This window comes from Daktulosphaira vitifoliae, unplaced genomic scaffold (genome assembly GCF_025091365.1).
Source record: "Daktulosphaira vitifoliae isolate Bord-2020 unplaced genomic scaffold, ASM2509136v1 Scaffold_3, whole genome shotgun sequence".
Taxonomy (NCBI): Eukaryota; Metazoa; Arthropoda; class Insecta; order Hemiptera; family Phylloxeridae; genus Daktulosphaira; species Daktulosphaira vitifoliae.
The window spans coordinates 17317412-17332018 of NW_026099574.1; the positions used below are offsets into that span (position 1 = coordinate 17317412).

General features: G+C 24.2%; 1 protein-coding gene across 2 annotated transcripts in view; it reads right to left on the reverse strand.

The window, feature by feature from the left end:
- The window catches only part of LOC126901265 (calcitonin gene-related peptide type 1 receptor-like), a 71668-nt gene that overhangs the window by 56833 nt on the left and 228 nt on the right, over nucleotides 1-14607 (reverse strand). Inside the window, exons 1-2 of one of the 2 annotated variants that reach the window (XM_050677644.1) lie at nucleotides 684-772; nucleotides 311-591 (exon numbers count right to left, since the gene is read on the reverse strand). In XM_050677644.1, the coding sequence (XP_050533601.1) occupies nucleotides 311-315 (5 nt within the window). In that variant the 5' untranslated portion in view covers nucleotides 316-591; nucleotides 684-772. Of the gene's footprint in view, nucleotides 1-310; nucleotides 592-683; nucleotides 773-14607 lie in introns of those variants that run through there. The other variant, XM_050677645.1, reaches the window with a different exon arrangement.

The following is a 14607-nucleotide window of genomic DNA, read 5'->3' on the forward strand; positions in this document are numbered from 1 at the left end:
AGTTTTGGTTGTCTTTTTATTTTTATTTAAAATAAATTAAAAAAAATTTAGCATATAAAAAGCTCTACAAAAATTAAATCAAAATTAAAGAGTAATATTATTTTAGTTTTAACATTTTATTTTTTGTAAATTGTGTACTAATTTTTCGAACCAATAAAAAACCTTGAGAAATAAATTAGTCAAGTTTGGATTTTTAATTAGCATCCGTTTTACAATGTTTTTTGAATTAAGTAACTATAAATGTTAAAAGAGACTTTATGCGGTGAACTAAATTTCTAGTTTGAATATAATTTTGAGAAGTATCACTTACCTCATAGAAAATGTTTAGCAGAATACAAGTATTTATTTTTAATTATTACACTGGGACAACAACTATTACATAAAGTCCGGTGAACACGTTAACGTCAACATGTGTCTGTTCTGTAACTGAAGAGCACTTAAAAAGTTTAGGCGCCGTCAACTCGTGGTATACGCCAAATACAATTCTGTAACGTCTGCACTGTGGTTGCGTCCTGTGCGCCTGCCGTCTAATTCACTTGATAGTAGCGAATCAAATTTTTCCACAAAAGTACAGAAACGATAATCAAGGTCCTAAAATTTAATTATTATCCATTAAAATAATATTATTAATATGAAGACTTTTTTTATATATACTATCATTAATATCTGTCGTAAATTTTTACCTTTAGAATCTGATTAGGTATATTAATTAAACAGATTTATAACAATTGTCGATTTTCTAATAAAAAAAATGTCTTTCTGTTTTAATTTGTAACATTTTTTTTTTTTTTTTGTTCACTTAGTCAAATTAAAAAATTTCTCTTTATAAAATTAAAAATATAAGAAAATTGTTTTAGGTTGTTTAAAAATTCTGTAAAGGACTTCTATTAATTTTAAAAAATTGCATAACTTATTTTAAAATGAAGTCTGGAGAATATCATTTTTAAGAAGTAGTATTTTTTGTGTACACTTATTTGTTTAAGGTATCTTGAGAGTTTATTTAAAGTGACATAAACAATTGTGACAAATACTAATATATTAACACTGATTGCGTTTATTTTTTATATATTTACGTACTCAAGTATGAATTATTGTTTTTAGTAACAAATATTTTTATACTAAACTGAACACTGTATAAAGATATTATATAAATATTAAGTGAAATATTAAAGTGTCTAATTCTTATATAATTATTTTAGTGAAGATTTAAGAATGAAATGCCAACGATCTTCTTATTATGTAAAGTTATGTAGTTTGATAAACGCATCCATTTGATATTTCGAAAACGCTTTTTAAAATAATTTAAATCGCTGACTGTAACTAAGTTTTTTACAAATATATTAACAAATTATAAAAGTTTAATTTTAAAATTTAATTACAATTTTTATTTTAGATAAAATGAAATATTTTAGATACTATTTTACTATAGAAAAGTAAATATTTTCCTTACCAAAAAAAAAAAAAATACATTTTATCCAACAGAATAAAGGAATGTTTAAAACATCATCCATATGCTGGTATCACGAGCAACATAAGTGTAACATGTTTTACTAGAGCGTATAATAAAACATAATGTGTTTCTTAGAAGTTTAATTTCAATTTTATTATAATATATTTCACAAATGAAATTAATTTGTATAAACAATTTAATTAGTATAACATGACAAGGCTTTCTGGTGAATTAAGTCGATATGATGTATTTTAATTCTTGTATTAAAAAAATGTTACACTGCAGCTGATTATTAAAAGCTGATTTCTGCAGTATCATCTTGTAAAATGTTAATCTGTTTAAGGTAACATAGGATTAATTAATTGTACGACAGATATAAAATGATAAATAAGTTTTTATTTTCAATAAAATAAGTAGGCTTAAAATAAAGTTCTATAATTATTTGCGCCTACTCAAAATAAATAATTTTGGCTTTAAATTTTTAACCTTCCATAAAAGTTACATTGCGTACTATTTTGTATTGGATATATTTATATTTATGTATGAATGTTTTAAGTGAATTATTGCATATTTACACAAAGATTAAAATGCTTAATATCGTAAGTTATAATGTATTGTCATACATCTTAAATTTAAATTTACACTATTATTTGTTAAAAAAAATTTTAAATGTGTTTAATATTTTACATAAAGTTGAACGTAATGAATATTAATTTCTCTCAGCTCCCCCCACATATAACTTTATGAATTTTACATTATACAAATCAACATCCAAAATATAAGTTAAATGATAAGTTCAATGCAACTAACATTACAACATTGATGTTGGTTAAATAATGTCATTTTTACTGTTATTTGAAAATTAAAATCAAAAATAGTAAGCGCTATCTATACAAGTTACTCAACGTTAACATGTTATTTTTTCATCATATCCACCAGATGGGAATTTTAGTTTAGAACTTGCGTAATTCAAATTATAAGCCATAATTCTAATTATGTTTATTTAAAACAAGTAATATTTTATAATTTCACACATATTTTTTGTATTAGTTACTAATAGCTAACTATTATATTTCAATTTTTTTTACTAAAAACTGCCGTAACTTTTTTAAAAATGAACATATCAATATAATTTTTTTTTTTATAGATGCTTGATGTCTTTACCTAATATTTAGTATATTTTTTTTGTAAATTTGACCTTTTTTCTGCCCACAGGGGGGGATTAAAAATGACAACTTTTTCACAAAAAATTAACTTTTTCAACTTAACTTTTGAAAATGTTCCGGAAGGTCTGACACTTTTATATATATCTTAAATTAAAGCTAATGTAATATACTTTAATTTGAAAAAAAAAAATTTGACCTCTGGACTTTTCTTCACGGCGAAAATGGCTACCGAATGCTATTTTCGTGTGAAAATTCTCGATTTTATTATTCATATTATATTTAACTTTATAATGCTATAACTTATTGAAAAGTTTATGGATCCACACAATTTTTTTATGAGAAATAATATTTTTTAATAAACCCTTTTTCATTCGACATACTTTATCTTAATTGAGATATTAAGGAACCAGCAGATCAAGTAGCTTTTGGAATAAAACACCAATTTTTTTTAAATTAAACACTATCTAAAGATTTGCATCGAAGCGTTTATTTTTTATAGTGATTTTAATCACTGTCAGATATCATTATACTTGATCCAACTATACCACGTCACAACTGTGCCGCGACCCCCCTGTGCTGGGTTTTTATTTTTTCAAATTATATAATAAAATACTATGAAAGCGTCAAATATTTTAACTGAGTTAAAAAAAAAGACAGTGGCGCATTATTTTTATTTCCATCTAAAGAATATAAATTGTGTCAATTTTGCATTGATTTGATCTGAAATTTTTTGGATATAATATTGAGATGTATGAACTTGGTGATTTAAGTGTCAGATAAAAGTTAAATTTTAGTACCAGGAATTCATGAGAGTTATCGATATTAGTTTGAACATCATATTGAATTATATTGATGGCCATCTGAAAATAGCCGGCAATAGGCTGAACACCATTTCAAAACGCCTGAAATGCATACATTAATCTTATAAATTCCTGGTACTAATTTTTGATTTTGGAAATGTTTAATAACATGGTCGGATTGTGTTCAAGCCACGGCTAGCGAGTAACATATCGGCGCGCCGCCATGGAGTAATTGTTGTTATAAGCATATGTAACATTAGGCAAAAATATCTATAATGAGTTGGGTTACCTATCATATCGGACTAATTAAATTAGGTAAAGAGAGAAGTATAACCTTTTGGATCACGGTTGGTAACGTATTGTTATGAGCACCGTTGCAAAAGATTAAAAGTATATTAGGAGAAGCCAGTTATCTTGATCACGGTTGATAATACGAAGGTTATGATCATCGTTGAAGATTAACTGACTTTTTAAATTAAAATCTAATATATCTAAACATTTAATATACATGATCACGGTTGATAACAGTAAATCGATATTGTTACGAACACCGTTGAAGTTCTATATATTAAATTTAGAAGACTTAGGAGAGAAATAATAAAAACAACTTGCCCAGTGGAGCAAGGAATAAACGAAGTTAATCAAGTAGGCAATAGATATTACGAACACTAAATTAATTTAACTGACCAAAGAGAAAAAAAGAAAGTGACGGGGAAGAAGGCAGCGAACCTTATACTGACCGCCACCACTTGGGTCGTGTATCTTAATTGTTTACTAATTATTTTATTGTTAATAAATAAATGTCTATTTTTAAAAATCTTTTTAAATTGTAAGTTCCTGTTTTGACTGATATGTAACATAAAAAATGTTTACTAGTATTATTATCCATCTTATTAAATAAGAGTACATTATACTATAATATTTTGAATAAAAGTTAATATGCAGCGCTGGACTTTCTTGCAACTGAAAAAATGACAATAAAGCTGTAGCGTAACGCGTTGCTCCCTTGGAAAATTTTTTTTTTAATATATATATATTGGATTAAATTACTTTTTTAATCCTTTATTCATATTTAAAAAACATTTGCATTTAATTACATTAAAATGAAGCGGCTAGTTTCTTCATTAAAGTTTTGATAAGAATTTCGTAGCGCTTTTGGACGAGTGTTTGTTTAATAAGTTCTTGCTTGATTTTAGATATGAACTTAATCCTTTTTCCAATATTTTTACCTATTTTTTTTATTGTTTGTTCTACAGTTTGATCATTGTTGTCCTTTTCACTTACTAATCGCGGGATAACACTTACTAATTTTTTCCGTATTTGATTAATATTTTAATCATCGGATAGATGAAGTTCATTGGATTCTGTCTTTCTCAGAATTCTGTAAATCACAAATTAAGAACGTATTTTCGCCTAACTTTTTTTTTATTCTATATAATACCCTATACAAAGAAAATAATTTTTTAATTCCCTCTCCATAGCCAATGAGCAGTTATGATTTTTACTAATACTGACTGATGCGTGTAATAACACTAGTTTACAACAAAATTGACCTATGACTTATGATAGTCATTTTTTATTTAAATCGTTCACTGAGTGCGACAATGAAGTTTAAAATACAAAAAGTAGAACAGTATTTGAGTTATTGCGAAATTAGCGTTTTTCGTGTGCACGAAAATGTGTATTCATTATATTCTAAATATCTTTAATTGTATTTAACCGATTTTCATTGTTTTTACATAAAATTAAACAATATTAAAATACTTATAACGATTTTTTATTTGACTTTTTTCTCGTTTGCTATCTATGAATTTACCACTGAATTTTTATCATTTTTTTCAAAATGTAAGAAAAAATTCAGAGTTTTTAGTAAAATACACAAATAAAAAATAAATTTATCAACAATATATTCAATAGACCTTATACTCTAATACATAACAAAGAAAATGATATATTAGTTTGTAATATTGATAAAAAAAATAAAGATAAATTTATAAAAAAATAAATTTATGCACGATTAAAAATATAAAACAAATTTCCTAATATCAGAGTTTTTTAATTCGATGCTTTAATTTTGTAAAATAAAGAAAAAAATATTGAAAAATTACTCATAATTATACTTTTCAAAACAAAATTTCAATTTTTAAATAACTTAAGGTTGTTTCATAAAATTTTTTTTTTATTTGTAAACTAGTGTAATTAATAAAAGATTTATTACTATCAGCTTTTGCTTTTCTACTTTTGCTTTATCCCTTAAATTTTTTCTAACTATTTCTACTATATCCTCATTTATTTTTACTTCAGGGAAATTAATAATTTGTTTTATCGGTCTTATGGCTATTTCCTGTAATTATAATGATTTTTGATAAAATATCATTAAGTATTGGAAAATTAAAATCATCAACATAGAATAGATAATTAAAATTTTTGATTATTGTAGAATATTTTCCAATAAATAAATATTTATTAACTTTATGATTGTGATACCAAAATATGAAGTAAAAAAAAACTTTAAAAACAATTAACTCTTAACTGTTCATTTACTGGAATAGTAACCCTATCTAGAACTCAAACATTTCTTAAAATTTGATTTTCTGAAATATTTTATTTCATCAATAAAAAGTCTATGTTATGAATTAAAACATCTATATGTTATTTGACTCAATAAGTTTTGTATTAAAATGTTAAGCCTAAAACTACCAAACCTGATAGTGTACTCATAGACGTTTCATGTATAATAAACTACACAAGAAATAATTCAGTAATTTAAATTTTATGAAAATAAATGTTTAAATATATTAGTACTAATAATATAATATTTATAACAAAATGAAAAAGTTAACTCTAACAATTTATTATAACTGAAGTTAATAATATTGGTAATAGTATAATATTCTATTTGAAGGTTTCAGATCTGTACTATTATATTTAATCAACAAAAATAATGGTTTAAGTGTTAACTTTAAAAAAATATGATTATAAATAACACATAAAACAAGCTTAAAGACCTGAAAAAAATAATTTCAAGATTTAAAAANCAAGCTTAAAGACCTGAAAAAAATAATTTCAAGATTTAAAAAATTTAAGATCACATTTGAAATCAATATGAACGATCATTCAAAGAAAGTCGTTTATATAAAACTCTGATGATAAAAAAACGTTTTAACTTATACCAGTGTTATTATTAATTTTTATTCTTTTTCCTCGCCTTAATCCCAACTACTCGGGGTCGGGCAGTTTTATTATTAATTAAAATAATAAAAATAATTAAGTATATTATTGTTAATATCTAAATTAATTGTAAAATTGTGTTATAATTATTATAAATTGCAATACATGAGTCAGTAATATACAGCAGCAGTATATTATTAATGTTGGTACACTCTCGATTAATAAAAATAGGTACCAACAAATCGGTAATTTTATACTTGAGATTTTTGTTAATTTCATCAAAATTAAATTGTTAATAGTTTTAAAAGATGACTTAGATCTAATAACTATTTAAAAAATCAATCCTATTACAAAAATAAACAATTGTAATGTTTTTAAATTGAAATACTTCAAAATAAGATCCCTTAGTATGAAATGGAATTGCTATTATGTTTTTTAAGATTTTAATGGGGTCGGGTTTTTAATATAAAATATACTTCTACAAATGAATTACAGAAAAATTGTAATCTCTACTAAATTATTTATGAGTTTTGAATTCATAATAAAATTGATCAGTAATAACTAATATCCAATTTTATATCACATGATTTGAAATAACCTCAACTGGCATAAATCCGGCTAATTTCTGGCACTTTGTGGTTGGCCTTACAGAAAAGGGTGATGAGCAAAAAATAAAGATCACCGTGTAGTCAGTGTAGTTAGTAATAAGGACATTTTTAGTTAAAATTTAATATTTAATGAGCTTAAGGCTTACAATTTTCTAAGTTTTTTTAATTTTGACTATTCGTAAACGAAATGCATCAATACAGCAAGTAGTTTACATTATTTGAGTTAGTACATAATTTGGTATTGCAACAGTCGATACTGTTCAAATAAAAATGTTAATATATTTATACACATTTTAGTATACAGGTGTCTTACACCTAACTAACAATGCTTATGCTTAGAACAATTATCATTTTGATGATTTTTTTTTTTTACATAATTATTGCCTCTTAGACTACGTTTAAATCATATTATTTCATTATTTATAACCTATAAAAAAATACATAATAAAGTACTTTTTATTGTGTTCAAAATTTCAAAATAGCCATTTTTAGCTTCGATGCGAAGCTGAGAAGGTATTAATTTTACTATGATGTGTTTTTTTTTTTATTTTTTTTTTTGTGTCTGTGAACGCTCAATCTCAGCTCTCGCTGGACCGATTTTGATGAACAATATGTCAAAAGATCACAAATCGTATCTAGTCGAAGACATTACCCTCAAAAATTGAAAAAAATTCCCTCGTTCCCCGTAAACGGGGGAAATCCCCCAAAAAATTACAAATTTAAAAATCGCTAATTTTCGATATTTTTTCAATTTTTTTTACTTAAAATTGCCATAACTTTTTTAAAAATGACCGAATCAATATAATTTTTTTTTTTATAGATACCTTAGATAATTACCTATCATTTTATATATTTTTGTGAACATTTGACCCTTTAACAGCCCAAAGGATGGGGTTTCAAAATGGTAACTTTTTTACAAAAAATTAACTTTTTCAACTTAACTTTTGAAAATGTTCCGGAAAGACTGACAATTTTATATATACCTTAAATTAAAGCTAATGTAATATACTTTAATTTGAAAAAAAAAAATTTGACCTCTGGACTTGTCTTCATGGTGAAAATGACTACCGTATGCAAAAATATGCTATTTTTGTGAAAAAATTCTTGATATTATATTTTACATTTTTTAACATTATGTTGCTATAACTTTTTAAAAAATGCATGAATCAACTTTATTCTTTAATGATAAATACTTTATATATACTTCTTTCATTCGACATACTTTTTTTTAAAATCGGACCATTTCCCTTTATACAGGGGGGGTGCAAACCTTTTAAAATGCGTATAGAAAGTAGAACTTTTTCAACTTAACTTTTGAAAATGTTCCGGAAAGACTGACACTTTTATATATATCTTAAATTAAAGCTTATGTAATATACTTTAATTTGAAAAAAAAAAATTTGACCTCTGGACTTGTCTTCGTGGTGAAAACGGACATCAAAGTTAAAGAAAAACGTACGATTTCCGTGAAAAAAATCTCGATTTTATATGTTATATTATTTAATTTATATTTTATATAACTTTTGGAAAAATGTATGGATCTATATTATTATTTTTTTATAATAAATATTGATATACCCCTTTCATCTGGCACGCTTTTTTTGTAAATCGGATCATACCCCTTTAACAAGGGGGGTCAAAACTTTAAACATGCGTATTGTTACTACGATATTTTCAATTTAATTTTTGAAAGTATTCCGGAAATACTGACACTTTTAAATATATCTTAAATTAAAGCTTATGTAATATACTTTAATGTGAAAAAAAAAAATTTGACCTCTGGATTTGTCTTCATGGTAAAAATGACTACCGTATGCAAAAATATGCTATTTTTGTGTTAAAATTCTGGGTTTTGTATTTTATTTTATTTTAAAATACCTGACAAGGGGAGTACAGATTTTCATAAATATTATATAAATTAAAATTGATATAGTATAGATAGTTAAACTTATTTAAATATGTTTGTTTCTTTTAAGTCGAGAAAAATAACTTTGAAATTTGAACTAGCTTAAATAGCCAATTTTTCAACCGCCGGAAGCAACGTACGGTTGCCGAGTTGGTAAAATTTATGTTTTACACGCTTGGGGTACGAGGTTCCAACCCGCATATGGCAATGAATTTTTTGCATTTTTTCTTAATTCTTTTTAAGTTAGTATAAATTTTAACTCGTTTGATTTTTATCACATTTAGATTCAATAACTTCAATAAAGATCAAGGATCCCATCACTTTAGTCGCCCCTTGCAAGAAGAAATTTCTTATTCGTATTAAAATTATTTTACTATATTTTAAGTTTTCGCTTCGATGCAAAGCCGAGAAGATATTTTTTTGTGACTATCATTTATTTTCTCTGCTCTAACTTGACCTACTTTTTTCAACAATACGTCAAATTACTACAATTCGTATCTAGTTGAAGATATTACTCTCAAAAATTGAAAAAAAAATTCTAATTTATCAATTAAACAGTTAGTTATTACATCGTCTCCATAAAGACAATTAAAATCATTAATTTCTAATGTTTTCAAAATATTTATTAACGAATGAAGTTTGATATGATAGGTTTCAACTACAAAATTAAATCATTTTACTTTGTAATTTAATAATTTTTTTACTCTATTTGTGTGTGCTACTACTAGACTATAATATTACAATTTTTTTTTGTAACATGTTGCTATATAAATCATTTCTAAAAAAAATGATTGTTTTTTCTCCTGAATTAACAATTGATTTTTACAAATATAATCAAATTTTATAATACACTCAATTGAGTAAATCTTTTTAACAACTTTGTTTTGATTGGTACATTTAGTTAAAGTAAATCATTAAAATTAATTAAGTTCTCAATATTTCAATTATAGAATCTTTTCAACAAACAACAAAAGTTCCTAGGAAATTATTACTATTACTTCTATTTAAGTTATCTATTACCATAAAAATGCAAAAAAATATTGAGCTTTTCTGATAAATTTACAATAAATAGTAATTATAAAACTTTCTGACTGCATATTGATCTTAACGATACAATTTTTTTAATTGTCATAAAATTTTCTATTTAATTATGTCAATGTCAAACTTACCAATTGAGCTAAAAGTTATGGTAAAATAAATTTTTTTTTTTTATTATAAACATTTACAACAATCAACTTTAAACGATTAACAAAATAGGTTAAATATGTCATTTTCCTTATTTTTAACTTATTAATAATCAAATTAATATTAAATATTATATCAAATCAGTATTAATTTAAAACAATTTTTTTTGTTCTTAATTATTTTTTTTTATATGTAAAAACTATTTTTTAATAATATTAAAACTTAGAAGTTATAGAAAAAGTCTAATTGCACATTTTAAAACATCGCGAAAAGTTGATTTAGAATAGTATATTTTTGTTTCTGATGGAAGTTCCTTGTAGTCCAGTGTATAAAACTTATAACTTTGTTAATTGTTATAACTTTATCAAAAATGACCAAATCAGTATATTTTTTTTTATTTAGATGCATGTCTTTATCTATCATTTGGTTTTTTTTATAAATCTAACCCTTTACCTGCCCACAAGAGGGATTCAAAATATTAACTTTTTTTTTTTTAGTTAAAGTAAATCATTAAAATTAATTCAGTTCTGGATATTTCAATAGTAGAATCTTTTTAAATATCAAAAATTACTTAGAAATGATTACTATGATTTCTATTTAAGTGTTCTATTACGATAAAAATGCAAAAAATAATGAGTTTTTCTGATAAATTTACAATAAATAATAATTATAAAACTTTCTGACTGCATATTAATCTTAAAAATAACATTGTTTTAATTCTCATAAAATTTTCTATTTAATGATTCATTCTAGTCAACGAAGGAGTAATTTTGCAGAATAGCAGAAAAAATTCCCAACAAACTTTTTTTTTTTTTGTTTTAATTAGGCAATTGGTGGATTATTCCAAAAGCAACATCAACTCTTATTTCTTTAATTATATCATGATTAGTAGTTCTTTGATTTTAAAATATAATATATGAATATATACTAATTATAATTATTAAATTTAGTATGAAATTGATATTTAATATTGTAATTTAAACGGAGAAATTATAAAAATAATAAAGAAGTTATATTTTGCTTTACTTTTACGTGTATAAAAATTTAAAGGGCTTGATACAATAATTTTCAATAAAAACTGTTTGTTACTATAAAAAAATGCACTGGACTACAAGGAACTTTCATCAGAAGCAAAAATATACTTTTCTAAATCAAATTTTCGCGTTGTTTTCAAATCTGCAAGTAGACTATTTCTATCACTTCTAATTTTTTATATTATTACTAATTATATATATAAAATAATAATTAAAAGAAAAAAAAATTTGTTTTCAAATTATTACTGATTTGATTTTTAATATGTTAAAAATAATCAGTCCAAATTTTCAATTTTAACCTATTTTTTTGGTTCTTTAAAGTTGATGAAAAATTTTTGATAAAGATTTATGAAAGTTTATAGTAAAATAAATTGAATATATTACCATAACTTTTAGCTCAATTACAAGTTTAAAATTGACATCTAGGCCTGTCAACAAAGGAAAAATTGCGGAAAAAATTTTGTTTTTTTAAAAGTTGAATTAAAATATGTATAATGACATACTAATAGTCCTCAAGATTGGAATTGAGCTTTTTTTTTAAATCCTCGCAAAAGTTCAAAAATATGAGCTTTCTTAATTTTCTCAAAAAAAAATATTTAACTTACAAAAAAAAGTTTCGCACAAAAGTTGTTTAAAAGACAATTATAAATAAAAATATAATCTTATATTTTTTCATTTAAACAAATATTTTTCGAGTTACATTACATTTAATATGAGTAATAAAATTTATATTCCATTTTTTTCATTTTACGGTTACTTTTTATCATGTTATACTTACATTAGACACAATGTTATAAATGCATATGTGTGTATGTGTGAGTTTATTTATTTATTGTATCATTAAAGTGTAGTGTATATTGAGATACAACCGATAGAGTAGGTAATTGATTTGACGCTATATTATTTAAACCCAACTAAACGCTAAATTGTACATTCCGAAACAACAATCATATTATGTCAATTGCCACCGGAATTTCTGGTAATATTTTTCTTTTTCTTTGCCTTAATCCCAACTACTTGGGGTCGGCCACCCTTATCCTAAGCTTCCACTTGACACGATCTCCCACATCTTCTACGCTCACATCAGCTGTCCTCAAATCGCATTCAATAGCATCCCTCCATCTCTTTTTTGGTCTTCCTCTATCTCTTCTTCCTTCAACATTCATTTCTATAACTGTTCTTACAGCTTTCGATTCTTCTTTCCTCATACCATGACTAAACAATCTAAGTCTATTTTCTGTCATCTTATCCACGATTGACGCAACACCTATACTTCCTCTTATATGCTCGTTCCTTATCCTATCTTCTCTAGTCACTCCACTCATCCAACTAAGCATTCTCATCTCTGCTACACTTATTCTCTGCTCTACTTTCTTATCAACCGCCCAACACTATTAACCATACATCATAGCTGGCCTCACAATTTCATACTAAATTTAAAAACTATAATTAGTATTTATTCATATATTATATTTTAAAATCAAAGAACTACTAATCAGGATATAATTAAAGAAATAAGAGTTCATGTTGCTTTTAAAATATTTCACCAATTTCTCTAAAGGAAACACTATCTACAGATTTGCATCGAAGCGTTTCATATGATAGTGATTTTAATCACTGTCAGATATCATCTATACTTATCTCATCTATGCCACGTCTATACTGTGCCTCGACCCCACTGTGCTACCGTTTTTTTTAACTATTTTCTTATAAAAATTTTTGATGGATCAATAACAATTTTAGGATAAATTATTATTGAGTTACAAGCAATTTTATACATTATTAGATTTAAAAATTATAAAACGTGTTTATGTAATATATAATTCAAATTTAAGAATAAAATGTTTTACAAATAAGATGCCAATTAACACATAATTAATGATCAATTTACCGTCGGAAATTAAAAATTCTTATAACTAACATGTTTAGTATAGTAAAAACGACGAAATTAATAAAATAATGGCAACTTACACCGATTGTTTTGGAAAATATTGTTGTTGTCACACTAATCATAATTTGATTATCATGAAAACATATTTTTTCTACTAATAATTGTTGACAGTGTTTAATTTATAAAAACTGTTACATGAATAATAATAAAATTAATATTTTTAAATAGAAATACCAAATAAGACAATGTACTATTTTAAATAAATGATAAAAAATCACTATTAGACAATTTTATTTCATAAAAAAATCAAATAATAACCAGCGTGAGCGCGACAGGTTGGCAAATTTTTGGAGCTTTGTGGTAATGTTAGCCCACAGAAAAGAGTGATGAGCAAAGAATAAAGGTTACCATGTAGACATAAGGGTAATTTTTAGTTAAAAAAAAATATCTTTAATAGAGGTATTAAATTAACTGCAGTCTTGGATTTATTTTAAATAGATTAAACGATACATTCCAATAAAAATGCATATACATTGCATGACTTTTTATTCATGGTCAAACAATTAGTCACTCTCGATATTTTTCTAATTCGTGAAAAATGTTGACGATTAATTCTTTATTTAAATTTATATAATTTTATATTAATGAAGTTATTTATTAATGAAAGGATTATGTAAATAATTTATTTTCATATATAAATACGATTTGAGAAATAAACTTAATTAACATATTTAATACTATGAATACCACCACGTATGTACTTGAAATATTAATTTTGAATCTATACATTGCATAAATAATTTTCTTTTCAATTATATTTTTTTACTATTAAATTTTGTTAATCAAGGTAGATTTTAAATTTTTTAATTATTAGAATAGTTTGAGAAATTTGTGTTTGATAAAAATTATGTAATAATTATTATTTCATACCATGTAATATAATAAAATAAACATAATTGTTCATCGCAGTATTAATATTTATTTGATGTTTCATCGTAGAACTTCCTTAGCTGTTTAACTATTTAAATTTACATTAAAGGGATTTTGAATTTTGTAGTACAATATAAAGTTAAGAAATCAATTCATTAGGTAAAGTGAAATTACTCATCATTTAATCTCAAAATTGATATATTATTTTAAAAAATCTACTGAATGACAGCTATAGAAATGGTATGTGTAGACTTACACTAGAATAAAAATCACATATTTTTTCAACGAGAAAACGTATTAATTTCTGTTATTCATTACAGCATTCAAATTATACAATATTATGCATAAATAAGAACAAATATTATAAAATGATGTTTGGTAAATGCAAACAAAATGGAGTCACTATTATCTTAGAATATTCAGTAGATATTACTTAAAATTACCAAATTCTATTCCTTAAGTGTAT